At 49.8% G+C, this 12,395-nt stretch overlaps 1 protein-coding gene across 2 annotated transcripts in view; it reads right to left on the reverse strand.

Moving 5' to 3' along the window:
* The window catches only part of Na (sodium leak channel non-selective protein na), a 69,783-nt gene that overhangs the window by 6,056 nt on the left and 51,332 nt on the right, over nt 1-12,395 (reverse strand). For both annotated transcript variants that reach the window (XM_077698088.1, XM_077698087.1), the window contains exons 33-34: nt 295-410; nt 168-215 (exon numbers count right to left, since the gene is read on the reverse strand). In XM_077698088.1, the coding sequence (XP_077554214.1) occupies nt 168-215; nt 295-410 (164 nt within the window). The remainder of the gene's footprint in view (nt 1-167; nt 216-294; nt 411-12,395) is intronic.

The raw sequence follows: 12,395 nt of genomic DNA on the forward strand, positions 1-12,395 counted from the left end.
TGATATGCGGTCCACTTTTTCCATTTATAAGAACAATTGTAGGCAGCATAGATTAATGTAGTGTGGTTATGTATGTATTGTACAAGAACAATACTAATGATGACTTTTTTTTTCTGTGTTGGCTAGTAACATGAGAACTTTTGAAGTGAAACAAGCAACATACTTACTTTAAGCAGCCTTAAGACAAATTTCACGCGTCTTATTGGGATGAGCCCCTGAAAGAGAATGAAGGAAATCAGACAACCGAACATTTATTGAAGAAAGAAGCATGCTACTGGATCGAAGGGACATTACCCTCTGCTGAATATCGACCATGTTCCACGTGTTTTGAAAATTTCGGATGTCTGCGTAGCTGAGGAGCGCATCTTCTTCGTTGGAGTAAAACAAGGAAAAGTTCTCCATAATGATGGCTGCAAAGCAAGAAAAACAGTGCACCAAAAATTTACCCTTATAGTAGTCCCGCAGTGCTTTACCAAGAGTTAAGCACAATTTTTTTTGTTGCTTTTTCTGTATGTCACCTTTGATTTTGCGCAAGATTCTCATGCATGTGAACATTACTGATGTACTAGCAGTGTTTTTTCTAGCACACAACTGCAAGGCATCCATGCAATTAATATCTGACGATCAATTGTCATGCAAAAAAAAGTTCCGGAAGGTTCCAAAAGGGAATGGTTGAGTAATGTGTAAGCCTACACCACTCTGGTATGCACCGGACCCCTTTAAAGTTGGCTTCACTATTATGTGCATGTGCTGTACTGGGAAGACACTTTCTCAAGGGCCATATAAATAGTCTTCATATAAAATATGAAACAAGTAGGGCTTTTTATAATAGCATTTTCTTATTCGCTGAAAGTGTGGTGCAGTCCAAGTGTTGCAGATGGCCATACGAGTGTCCTTGTTGAGTCCATATATAATTTAATGCATTCAAAATGAGAGCGCTCTGGCAACATTATACGCTGGTTTATGTCGCATACGGCATAGAGTTTCTCACTAGCTTACCTAGAGTGGAATCTGGCGCTAGCGTCAACGTGATTCGGCGGAAGCGCTCTACGCCTCCATGAGTGCCGCCATAGTGTGTAGTTCGGCCGGAAGTTCGGCATGGCATGGCCGGCAAAGACTTTGTGGCTACGCAAATTGAGTTTGTGTTTGAAAAATTGCTGCCGAAAGTGCCGCTGTCAACAAATTTTGTTTTGTGTGAGGCACTGTGTTCGAGGTCTTATGCTGCAAAACAAATGAGAGGGTTACTAAGAAAAGAAAAAAAGTAGAAGTCCTGCCTTTGGCTCACGCTGCCAGATACAGCGGGCCGTCTCGGATATATTTTGGCTGCGTCTGCTGCAACCCGGGGCTTCCGAGCCGATTCCCACAGAACTGGCTGCTGCGCCCCACGGAAGTGACGTACGTCAACAAAAAAAATTGCGTAATTGCATTACATTGCAATTAATTTAATAGTATTGCATATATTTTTGGCAGTGACACACTAATATTGCAGTATCAAGATTTATTTTTAGCCTGAGTTTATTGTCTTTTAATATGACGTCACCTAGTCACCGTGACGTCATGGACATGCTTTGTAGATGTTTGCATTATATTTTTCTCTGCGAAACTCGAGTTTGTTATCGTTTTTGACACTCGCGTAGAAGAAGTTGTGGAAACAAAGCACTTTTTATAGATTTACCACGGGTCTTACGGATGACCTACGGACGAGCGGCATGGAGAAGAGGCCGAATTCCATCGAAGAGCGAATTTTGGCCCCGTATTGGCATACGTACGGGTAGAGTTCACTCTAGTGCGGGCTTGCCTGTTCCGAGTTTGTTCCGTTGGCCTATATCAAATATTCCGGCTTCGCGCGGTGCCGAGGCAAGCAAGAATGTTACGAGCGTCGGCGTTGTGTGGAGCCGCTCACGAGTGGTGCGGTGCTGCGCTGTGTTTTCGTTTCATATGAGGTGTTCAGCTCCAAGCCTGTGTCACCGCGCTTGTATCTTCTGCAGTAATTCACAGTCTTCAAAGTCCGATGACTATTCGTGGCAGCAACGTGAAGTGCTGGTCAGCGCTTGCGCAGAGCGCAATGTTTTCGTATCAAATACGTCAGAACCAAATGTTGCCCCAAAATGTGCAGTAAAGTACGAAGCACCGTGTTGCCTTCAAAACGTGACCGATGTGTGTGGTGCGTCATAATTTTCCAGAGGTTTGTTTGTGTGAAGCTGCTGGCGCCGCAGTCATCGATGCTATCATCACAGTCATCGTTATACACGGTGTTGTGTCGGTATCACAACGCGAGGCAAATACTTTGATACTGCTCCGTACTCGACTTGCAAGTGTCCAGATTCGTGTCGCTGCAGGAGTGTATACGTGAATAATCTAGAGCCCCATCAGCTAGCAATGGTGCGTCGCAGTGACAGCGAGTTTTCGTTCGTTCGCTTCAACTTGCCGTGATCCCTGTTAACAATTGTTACAAGCTAGCGTGGCCAAAAAATGCGCCGGATATCTGTCGTGAGTTACTGTGGCATTTTCCGTGTGTGTTGTGTTCGTGTGCTCCAAAATTTACGATGTCGCCAAACGTACGTGATCGTGCCCATTTATGACAGGCTAGGTGATGTGTCAGTGGCTTCTGCAATAACAGATGCTACGCGCTGTGGTGAACTGTTATATCTACATTCTAAGCATACCATCTAGGTGACTCTGCATAGTTGTTATTTCTATTTGCTCTAACCTCAGTTGCCTTGTTCATCTTTTTTGCAGGGTATTTTTATTTACGTGTGCACGCAGCATATTAGCACTAAATCAACCTTACACACTTACCTGTACATGCCATAACCCTCTTTGTAATCACGTGTGCATGTGCTACTGTTACCCTGCAGTATTTCGTCAGCTACTGTGCATGCTAGCAAAGATTGTTTGCATGTTGCTCTGAACCATTGCTAATAGCCTGAATTTCCTTTAGTATATACCTTTTTCTTTCTCACCTGCTGGCTTCGTGTTGCTTTTAAAAGGAATGAATGATTTAACGGATATGCCGGTCAAACTTGTAAAAAACAATACACGGGATATACCTGCTAAATTTCTCAATGGCACAAAGCACGTACACTGATCGCACAGGCTAAACGTATGTCTGACGTGCTCCACACTCTTCGTCTGCCCCTAAACGCAATCATTCTTGATTTTTACCCAACCGGCAAAACCACTTCTGCTCACTGACGAGCCAGGGTCACTGTCACGCCCACTTCACAACATATAGTGAAAGCAGTCTGTTCTGATTTTTACCCAACAAACCAAACCACTTCCACTCACTGACTAGCCATGTAGAGTCACTGTTACTAATAGTTCAAAAAATCCAGATGTAACTGTAGCGATGGTGAAGGCGTTAGTGAAAGTCCGGGGTGGGCGACTTTGACGACGCTTGTGGGTTTCAGTGCATTTGGACTAAGAACGGCTCTCACGGGGTGGAAGCCCTAACATCCTTCTGCTCGCAAATCCATAAAATATTTCTCTGTCTCGTTTAATGCAATGCAAAGTTGAGGCCATTGAAAAGCACCATCAGAGAAACATGAGAAAGCGTTGCTTTTGCCTCCGTGGAATGAACCAAGGTGAACCTGCTAGGTATATCTGCATCTAAGCATACATTGGGTGCTACTGCGCAGCTGACTGGTACCCATTGGCAAACCTGCTTCCCACACAACACAAACACATGCCTGTTGCATGTGGCCTGTGCACATTTTGTTTGTCTGCGTGGAATGGAATGGCTGTGCCAGCAGGAAATAATTCATGAAGCACTGCAGGGCAGTGCAACAGTCGCCAGAAAAAATTTCCATTGGCAGACTCGCATACTCGAATGGCAACTGGCAGGCTCCATGGTTCAGCACAGTGGCAATTCCAGTGTGCCACCGATGCAATAAGTCTCTCCATAGTATCAGGAGATTCGAATATAGGTTAACAAGGGCGGTGTGACAACTGTCGCCGTGCTGAAAAATGCCACAACAGGGCTGTATTGTGCACAGATTTTTGTTGCCACTCCCATCCCACCTAGTTGGGCCACCTTCCAAGTTTACCCCGTATCATTTCAAATTAACTGACGTTTGCTGGTGTTTGATTGATAGATGCAAGCCCCAGTAAAGTGTGTCTGTCATCTTTAGCACTAAAATCATGTTCTCAAGGGGAAACCGAGTTTAACGAGGTTGCAGACATGAAAGCTGGCAGTGCTCATGGGGGTCGTAGCAGAAAAGTTGCAGCATGGTGTCGTGCTGTTTTTGCTATGTTGATGTTATAAAGTGCATGGTATTTATATGGGTCATACGTTTCAAACAAGGCACTAGCTGGAAGTCGTTGCTGTCCCTTCCCTTTGTTACACTTTGTAGTCGTGCTCTTTGTTTGAAAAAATTATTAGAAACTAGCTAGTGTAATCACAATTATAGAACTAATTTTCTGTGAAGGAAATGCTGCCTTGTGCCGGCTAAAGGATATACACTGTTTTGGCTACACACATCATAAGACAAGATAGCAATGCAATACTCTACAGAGCCCGCGCACAAGCTGCTGCCTTGCATTGGTCTGACCCACAGAATTGTCAGGAACAGCTCCCCAGGACTGATCCCGAGCAAAGGTTCTGGCTCGCTCATGCCCCTCAACTTCACAGAAGTCAATGAAACCTTGTTACACAGGCTGCGGCTTAAAGTAGCAGTGACCTGAAAGTATCTGCACACAATCGGACGCGAGGACAGCCCAGACTGCCTTCTGTGTAAGGCTGTACAGAGACAATTGATCATTTGCATAGTTTTTGACCAAGGTATACTAGTGGGTGAAAAGACCTTGAAGCAGCCGTACTACGCTTGAATGTTTACCCTCTGTCTGAACGAAAGATTTTTGGCACGTGGGCTGACACGAAGAAGCAAGATCGAGCTGTCAAATCGCTGCTTGTCCTGTCAGGACTCTTGGGTCTATGTGGTGAAATTTCACAAACTGCGGAACTTTTTTTTATGGTCGGTAAATAAGTTATGCGAATTATGCAGTGATTAGTCTGTTTCTGCGCCCCATACATGCTTTAAGTGTACAAAGTACATTGGTTGATTTCACTGTCATTTCTCATACCCTCAGTATTCAGTACCTTCCTTGCCCCAGTGGGATTTAAGTAGCAGGCCCAAGTTCAGTTTCTCAGGCTGGCCTCTTCTCCTTTCAAAAATCTTTTACTATCTCTACCTCTCTCTTGCCAGCATGCCAGGTGCTTGTAACGGTTTAATAGGATTCGCAACGGTCACCATACGATAAAAATTTCTTATGACTACTTTCATTGCTGAAGTTCACTGCACTCAGTGTACTAGGGTGCTTAATTGGGGCACAATAGTAATTATGACTGCAGACAGCCTACAGTTCTTAAAGCCCACATCGAAATCCTGCCACGGACTCGTTCTTGCCTTCACTTCGATAAGGCTGTCACAAATGGGTTGATCAGCCGAACATGCTGGAAGGGATGTTTTTCTACACTCTGAATTAATGTTTGATCATTGTGCATACATTAAATACATTAAAGCATTTTTGCTGTTTCTTCCTTTTTATCTCTTGACACCCAGTGCAACCAATGGGCTGGTAAAAGCTTTGGCTTGTCATATGTGTTTCCAGTTCATAATGGTGCATTCTGCTTGTTGCCAAAGCCAACTGCAGAAAAGTTCTTCAGCCATAATGCAGTGCTGGCGATGGTCTTTTGTGGGCTATAAAAGCAAAATGTACTGGTCGTTGGTCAAATAAAGTGAGCCAATTTTAAATGTTTCTTCACATGCCGGATGTGTTTTCTTGGAGGTTGTGTGTTTGCTTAGTCCTTTTGGGAACAGTTGAGCATGTATGGCTCACGTGTTGGCCATGAGACTAATCAGCATTTGAAGGTTCATGGGGCAAGTACAACTTGTACAGCTGGTGAGCGAAGGGGTGTAACTATATTACATTTCCGAATTTCTTGCAACATGTCACTAGCATACAACAATTCGGATTTATAATTTAGCTGCAGTTCTTTTTTACGACAATACTGCTATTGTGCCCATTATAAAATGAATAATAATTACGACCAGCCGCCATACGTTGCTGGCCGTAATGTGTGCGGCGTCATCAGAAAACATCATGTCATAGTTACTCCCGCCGTTTACCGCGCGCGTGTGCACGCGTTTTGCGATGAGCGTGCGGCATCAACCTGGCTTGCCCGTGGTGTTCGGAAAAATACCAGGAAAATAGTCACGTACGTCTGCGCCACAAGGATGAGCACAAGACACCTCGCAGACGGCTCGCGAAGCCGGTTCTACCGCGTGCCGACGCATTTCACTTTAGGAGGAATGGGAAAGCCTGCGGACAAAGCAATCCGGGTCAGCCAGTCATGCATGCGGAAGATGGATATGACGATAATTTTAGGGACCTTATATGACGATGACTACTTCTGCCACAGTGAGAAGCGACGACGGAACACGTAAATAAACAAATTTCGCAATACGTGGTGGTGTGTCATTCAGTGCTTCAGGAGGATCTAAAAAGAAATCCTCCAGCTCGCCTTGCGTCACTTAGTGCAAGTTTCGCCAGTTTTAAAGACGAAGGTGTAACATCAAACGCGAAAAGTGACCGTACATATATACGTGGCGTCGGCGGGGCCACCGCTGTATGGACTGGTGTACTTGAACTCATTTCGCCAGAGCAGCAGCCAAATCCTCTCACTACGGCGCTAAACCGGCACCTTGGCAGAATGGAACCTTGCTGCCACGTACTGAGCCAGCTGCAGGTGCACGTGGCAGCACGTATACGCGTACACGGATGCGCACACACAGCTCTGACTGCTGGGGAACTTCAGCGTGATGAGCATCCAGCTGCTTGTCAGAAAACGAAGGCCTGTATGCTTCTTTCTTTTTGGACAACAAACGTCACATGGTTGGCCGGTTCTTCATCACTTGCAGTGGTAGGCTGTTGGACAGCTGCTGCTATGACCAGAAGCAACATGCGCACTACTTACATGACGTTTGTATACAAATTATGTGCAACAACGCTTTTATCAATTCGGTGTTGACAGGAGCTGTGGGCACAGTTTATGTGGGAGACTATATTGGCGCTACATTTGCTGCCCTTAGCAGCGTGTGGTAACAGCGCTGTGCTCTCGCTGTTTATTAGTTACCAGCACAATTTTTACAACGGTGTATGTGTGAAGTTGGTGAAATGAAGTGCAGTGTATCTCCTGGATTGGTCGGTGCTTCCTGCTTCAGCGTGATTCTTTCCAGGCCATCACTAACAAGGGTGGCAAAGTTGTGCTTGTGCCAGAAGCCAAATTTTTTGACACTTTGTGATCAGTACTTGTAGCACTGCAGTACCTTGTAACTTTGGAAGCTCGGAAAAGTTGGTACAACATGACCAAATATACAGAGTTGTAGGCACGACGAAAAGAGGCATATTAACACGCGTTTAATTACTCCAAACATCTTTTTGTCACATCTAATATAATTCAGGCCTCTTTGTCCCAGTTGTGCTGATTTCACTCCCCAAAATAAGGAACCTGCTGGTCATTTGTTAGTTTTTGTGGTGTGTGCAGCATGACCACAATGCGAAGAGCACAGAATGCGGCAGCTTCGCGAGGAGCCGAAAGAAACCACGAACGGCCGTCAAGCTGCCATCTTCTTTATTGAAACGTAATACGCGCGAGCGCGCGGCGCGCGGGAGTAAGACAATACGCCCGTACAAACGGAAAAAACAAAAGCCACAAAAGCGCAGGACGGTGCGCGCACTCTGCGGTGAGTCACGGGGTCTCTTGAGCAGGCATGCGCGCTGCAGTACACGTGGCACCATCCGGTGGCCGTTTATTACACAACTAACACTCCCCCTTAATGAACTGCCACCGATTTACGGAGAACGAAGTGCACAACACACACTTTTCACTCCCAAGCACTCACAATACGCATGCGTCTTCTTTCCATTTAACGGCTTCGTGAAAAGATCCGCGCTGTTCGTTGACGACTCAACGTATTGTAGCTGCAGCCTTCCTTCTTCGATCTTTTCCCTCAGGAAGAAATACTTGAGGTCAATGTGCTTGCTTCGCTCCGAAGTCACTTGGTTTTTAGCGAGAGAAATAGCGCCCTGATTGTCCACCTTCAAAATTTGCGGTTCCTGCGCAAATTCGCTTGCGGAAAGTTCCCCCAAGAATTGTTGAAGCCAGAGCGCTTCTTTTGTGGCTTGGCACATGGCCACGTATTCAGCTTCAACAGTTGACAATGCAGTGCATCGCTGTTTTCTGCTGCTCCAGGAAATAGCAGCACCAGCCAACGTAAACACGTATCCGCTGAACGACTTCCGATCGGTTCGGTCGCTGGCCCAGTCTGCGTCACAAAAGGCTTGTACGCAAGTTCCAGCTTTCCTGAAAACAAGCGCATAACTCTTCGTCCCCTTTATGTAGCGAAGAATGTGCTTTATGCCACTCCAGTGTTCTTCTGTTGGGTGCTCGCTGAACTGGCTCATGTATGCAGTGGCAAAAGCGATGTCCGGCCTTGTGCCTCCAGCAAGGTAAAGCAGTGCACCGACTGCTTGCCTATACCTAAACTTTAGGTCTTCTCTCGGCGGGTTCCTGCTGTCTCCTTTTTCGTATTTGCTTCCCGGATCTAATGGAGATGACGCTGGTCTTGCATCTGTCATGCCAAACGTCTCCAAAATATCCTCTGCATAAGCCGTCTGATCAAGAGACAACTTCCCACTTCCTTCTTTCTTCAGTCGCATGGAAAGAATGTGACTAGCCTCTCCCAGATCCTTGGCGTCAAATTCTCGACCCAACCGGCTTTTGAAATCAGCGATTTCTGTCTCGTCTTTTGCGATGATGAGGAGGTCATCAACGTAGACTCCCACGATGAGCTCCTTTCCTTGGCTGACATAAACACAGGGATCGGCTTTGGATCTTGTCATCCCTTCCGACTTCAGGAGACTGTCCAAAGTGAGATTCCACTCTCTCCCTGACTGTCTTAGCCCATATAAACTCTTCTTCAAAAGGCAGACCTTGCCATCTTCACGGGCTCTTGAAGATTGTGGCTGTTCCATGTAGACGGCCTCTTTCAATGTTCCGTTCAGATATGCTGCAGTGATGTCAACCTGGTGGATTTTCCACTCCCTTTCGACGGCTATCGCCAGCAGCGTTCTGATGGACTTGAGCTTCACTACAGGAGAGAAGGTTTCTTTGAAATCAATTCCCTCCACTTGCGAGTATCCACATGCTACCAAGCGTGCCTTGTACCGCTCCAAGTCACCATTGGCGTCATACTTCTTACGGAATACCCACTTGCATTTCACGACTTGTCTTCCCTTTGGTCGTGGCACAAGCTCCCATGTTTCTGATGCCTTCAGGCTGTCCAGTTCGCTCTTCATGGCTGCTTTCCACTCTTCCTTGTCTGGAGCAGCCAAAGCTTCCTGAAGCGTCTCTGGGTCTTTCAAGCTGTGCCTGGCTACACAGCACCCGGGGCATTCTCTTGAACGTATTTCTTTGTTTGCAAGTCTCTCAGAGCGTCTCGGTGCCAGAGTACTGTCACCTGTGGCGCTGGACGGCTGTTGCGTAGCTTGCTCGTTTTCGTCTGATGAAACGGCTGCACGGTCGTTTCGGTCATCGCTATCGCTATGGTCAGCACTATCAGCGTCCTGTGGGTCATCTGAGCTTTCTTCAACTTGAAACATTACTGGTACATCAGTGCTGTCGCAAACCTTAGGGCCGGTGGTTGCAGCTTGTACATGCTTGCATGGGAAGTTATCCTCGTCAAAAGAGACGTCCCTGCTAACGAAGAAGTGGTCTTCTTCGAGATTCCACAGCTTGTAGCCTTTCACCCCTTCTGGGTAGCCGACCAGTACGCACTCCTCTGCTTTCGGATTCAATTTGCCCTTCTTCCGCAGCCTACCTCGCACGCTCCATGCTCTGCATCCAAACACCCTGAGGCCGTCCAGCTTCACTTCTCCCCCTGTCCACAAAGCTTCCGGCGACTTTCCTTCAATCGCTTTGGATGGACATTTGTTTCTTATACGGCTTGCAGTGACAACGGCGTCAGCCCAAAGCTCCCTGGGGACACCTGACTCAATGAGGAGGCACCTTGTCATGTCTAGCAGTGTCTGATTCATCCTTTCAGCAACTCCATTCTGCTCAGGTGTGCCAGGGATGGTTAGTTGGTGCTTGATGCCATGCTCAGTCAAGTACTCCCTGAAGTCAGTGCTGGTGTACTCTCCCCCGTTGTCACTACGTAAAACCTCCACTCTTCTGTCGTGAAAGTTTTCCGCCATGCATCTTGTGGGCATACTGGGTCTAGCTCCGGGATAACAAACGACCCCGGCTAGCCTCGTTAGAGACGTTGAGCGACGATGTCAGCTCGACGCCCGGAAATGACCCATCCAAAATGCCCCAGAGAGGTACGCGGCGTCCACAAGGGAGACGCCGCGACGGGTTCGACTCACCGACACAGGCGACGACAGGCTCCAAGGGGGCCAGGACGAACCAGGGGGTTTATTGGCCGAGTGGTACAGTGCATAATAACGCCGAGACCGGGTTAAGAACTACACTGTAACGACGCGCGTCCTACGGCGTCGCCCAAACAGGCGACCATGGCCGAGGTTGCACGCGGGCCGCTCGCAAGGTGACCAGAGGCCTACCCTGCGCGTCCGGTCAGGGCCAAACAGCGCCCGACCGGCCGGCGCGGCGGGGAGGAGACGAGCCAGCCGGGGACAAGGAGCGCCCCGGTATCCGACTCACATCTCCTCCATTCCCCCATCTCCCCTATCCATGGGGCTAGAGCCGGAGCAAGAGCCCAGAGCAAAAGCAAGAGAGAGAGCGCGAGGCGCGCGCGTCGAGCTTATAAGGAGCGGGGGAGAGGAGGCAGGTTCCCGGGCGAGGAGGAGCGACAGCGGCGGCAGGACAGTCGGTGCCCGCCGGCGCGTCGGCCCGCGAGGTGACGTCACGTGCGCGGGAAAGCGCGCTCGTTCGAACATCGCGCTCGCGGGAGGAGGAAAGGGGATCAAGCGGATCCCCACATCCCCCCCTCCTCAAAACCGAGCCCGGTCTGAAGGACCGGCCCGACAACTGCAGGCACAGCACATACCCTACGAGGTTACAACGGGTCCCCAGCCAAAGAAGTCCTCGCATGTCCGCACGTTGGAGTCCACGCCGACACACACACCCACACCTCGAAGACACGCCGTTCCAGAGTTCGACACGACGCCAGAGTGGTCGGCATGAGCAGGGGCCGTCCAGATGACTCGCCAGGGCACCAGGGAGCCAGGCCCAAGACCGCCAGGCCGCGGGGCAGGTTCACGCCGGGCGCTCGAGCAACAGGCTCGAGGGTTGAAGCTGCCAGGCGTAGCTCGACCAGCTGCAGCAGGAGAGGGCCACCGGAGGTGGAAGGTAGCCGCAGCTGCAGGGTGCCGTACCGGCTGCAGGTCCCGAAGAAGCACCCAGTGCGCGCTCGTCGAAGGCGCCAAGGAGAGGAGCCGCGGCGAGCGACGCCGCACGAGGCATCGTGAGGGAGTGCCCCGAGAAAGCGCCGGAGCGCCCGAGTTGCTTGGGTGTGCCATGGCCCTGGCGAGTGGCGACGTTGAAGCCGCCGGTCGATGCAGGCTGACGTGTGTCGAGGGCTGTGTGCGGTGCGGCAACAGAAGACTGAAGAAAACCGGGCTGGGGACCGAGCCAAGGAACAGTGCTGCAAAAGAGAGACGAAGGGCGAAACCCAAAACTACCTGCCGGGAACAGCGATAGGGGCGTGCAAAGAAAGGCTCGGGCCGAAAAAGTGGCCGTAACGCCGGTGCCGCGAGAAACTGGGGAGAGCTAACGGCTGCGTAGTGCGTAACAGCGGTCGCACGGAAGGTAGCCGGTATTCCCCGTTTCGCTTCGTCGGCGGCTATCCACCCCCCCTTCCAAAGCGTCGCTATCGGCGACGAAGGCATGGAGGGAAGAATACTGGAACGAAGGGCGTGAGGCCCGCGTCGTTCCCTAGGCCGCCGATTGAGTGGCGTGGCCTTCCAACACCAAGCCCTTCTCCCGCGGTGTCTCTCCGACATCCGCCATGAGAGAGGGTCTACCTGCCGTGTCACGTGGGCTTATTGGGCCAGTTGGTGGGCCGTCGCCTGACGTGACGCGCTTCCGCCCGCCACTGAGGAGAGGGGGCCAACTCGCTGCCCCGCCGGGCGTCGCGAAGCAACCTCTCCGTGGCTGCGGCGTTGGCGCTCGCTGGCGCTCGGTAGGATTGGTCATGGGGCGGAAACGTCGCCCCGCGCCAACGCTCCGCTCGGACGTGAGGACGCATGATCAGACCCGCGGAAAAAGCCAAACGGGTGAAAATCGCTGTCCTTCGTCCTCATCGCGCATGCCTAGTGCTTCCGCAGGGCGAAAATGTCGCCCATCAGCGAAGCCAACAGCGGCAGCCCGACAG

The sequence above is a fragment of the Haemaphysalis longicornis genome, unplaced genomic scaffold, assembly GCF_048455015.1.
Source record: "Haemaphysalis longicornis isolate Haplotype H1 unplaced genomic scaffold, Haemaphysalis longicornis Haplotype H1 scaffold_2, whole genome shotgun sequence".
Classification (NCBI taxonomy): Eukaryota; Metazoa; Arthropoda; class Arachnida; order Ixodida; family Ixodidae; genus Haemaphysalis; species Haemaphysalis longicornis.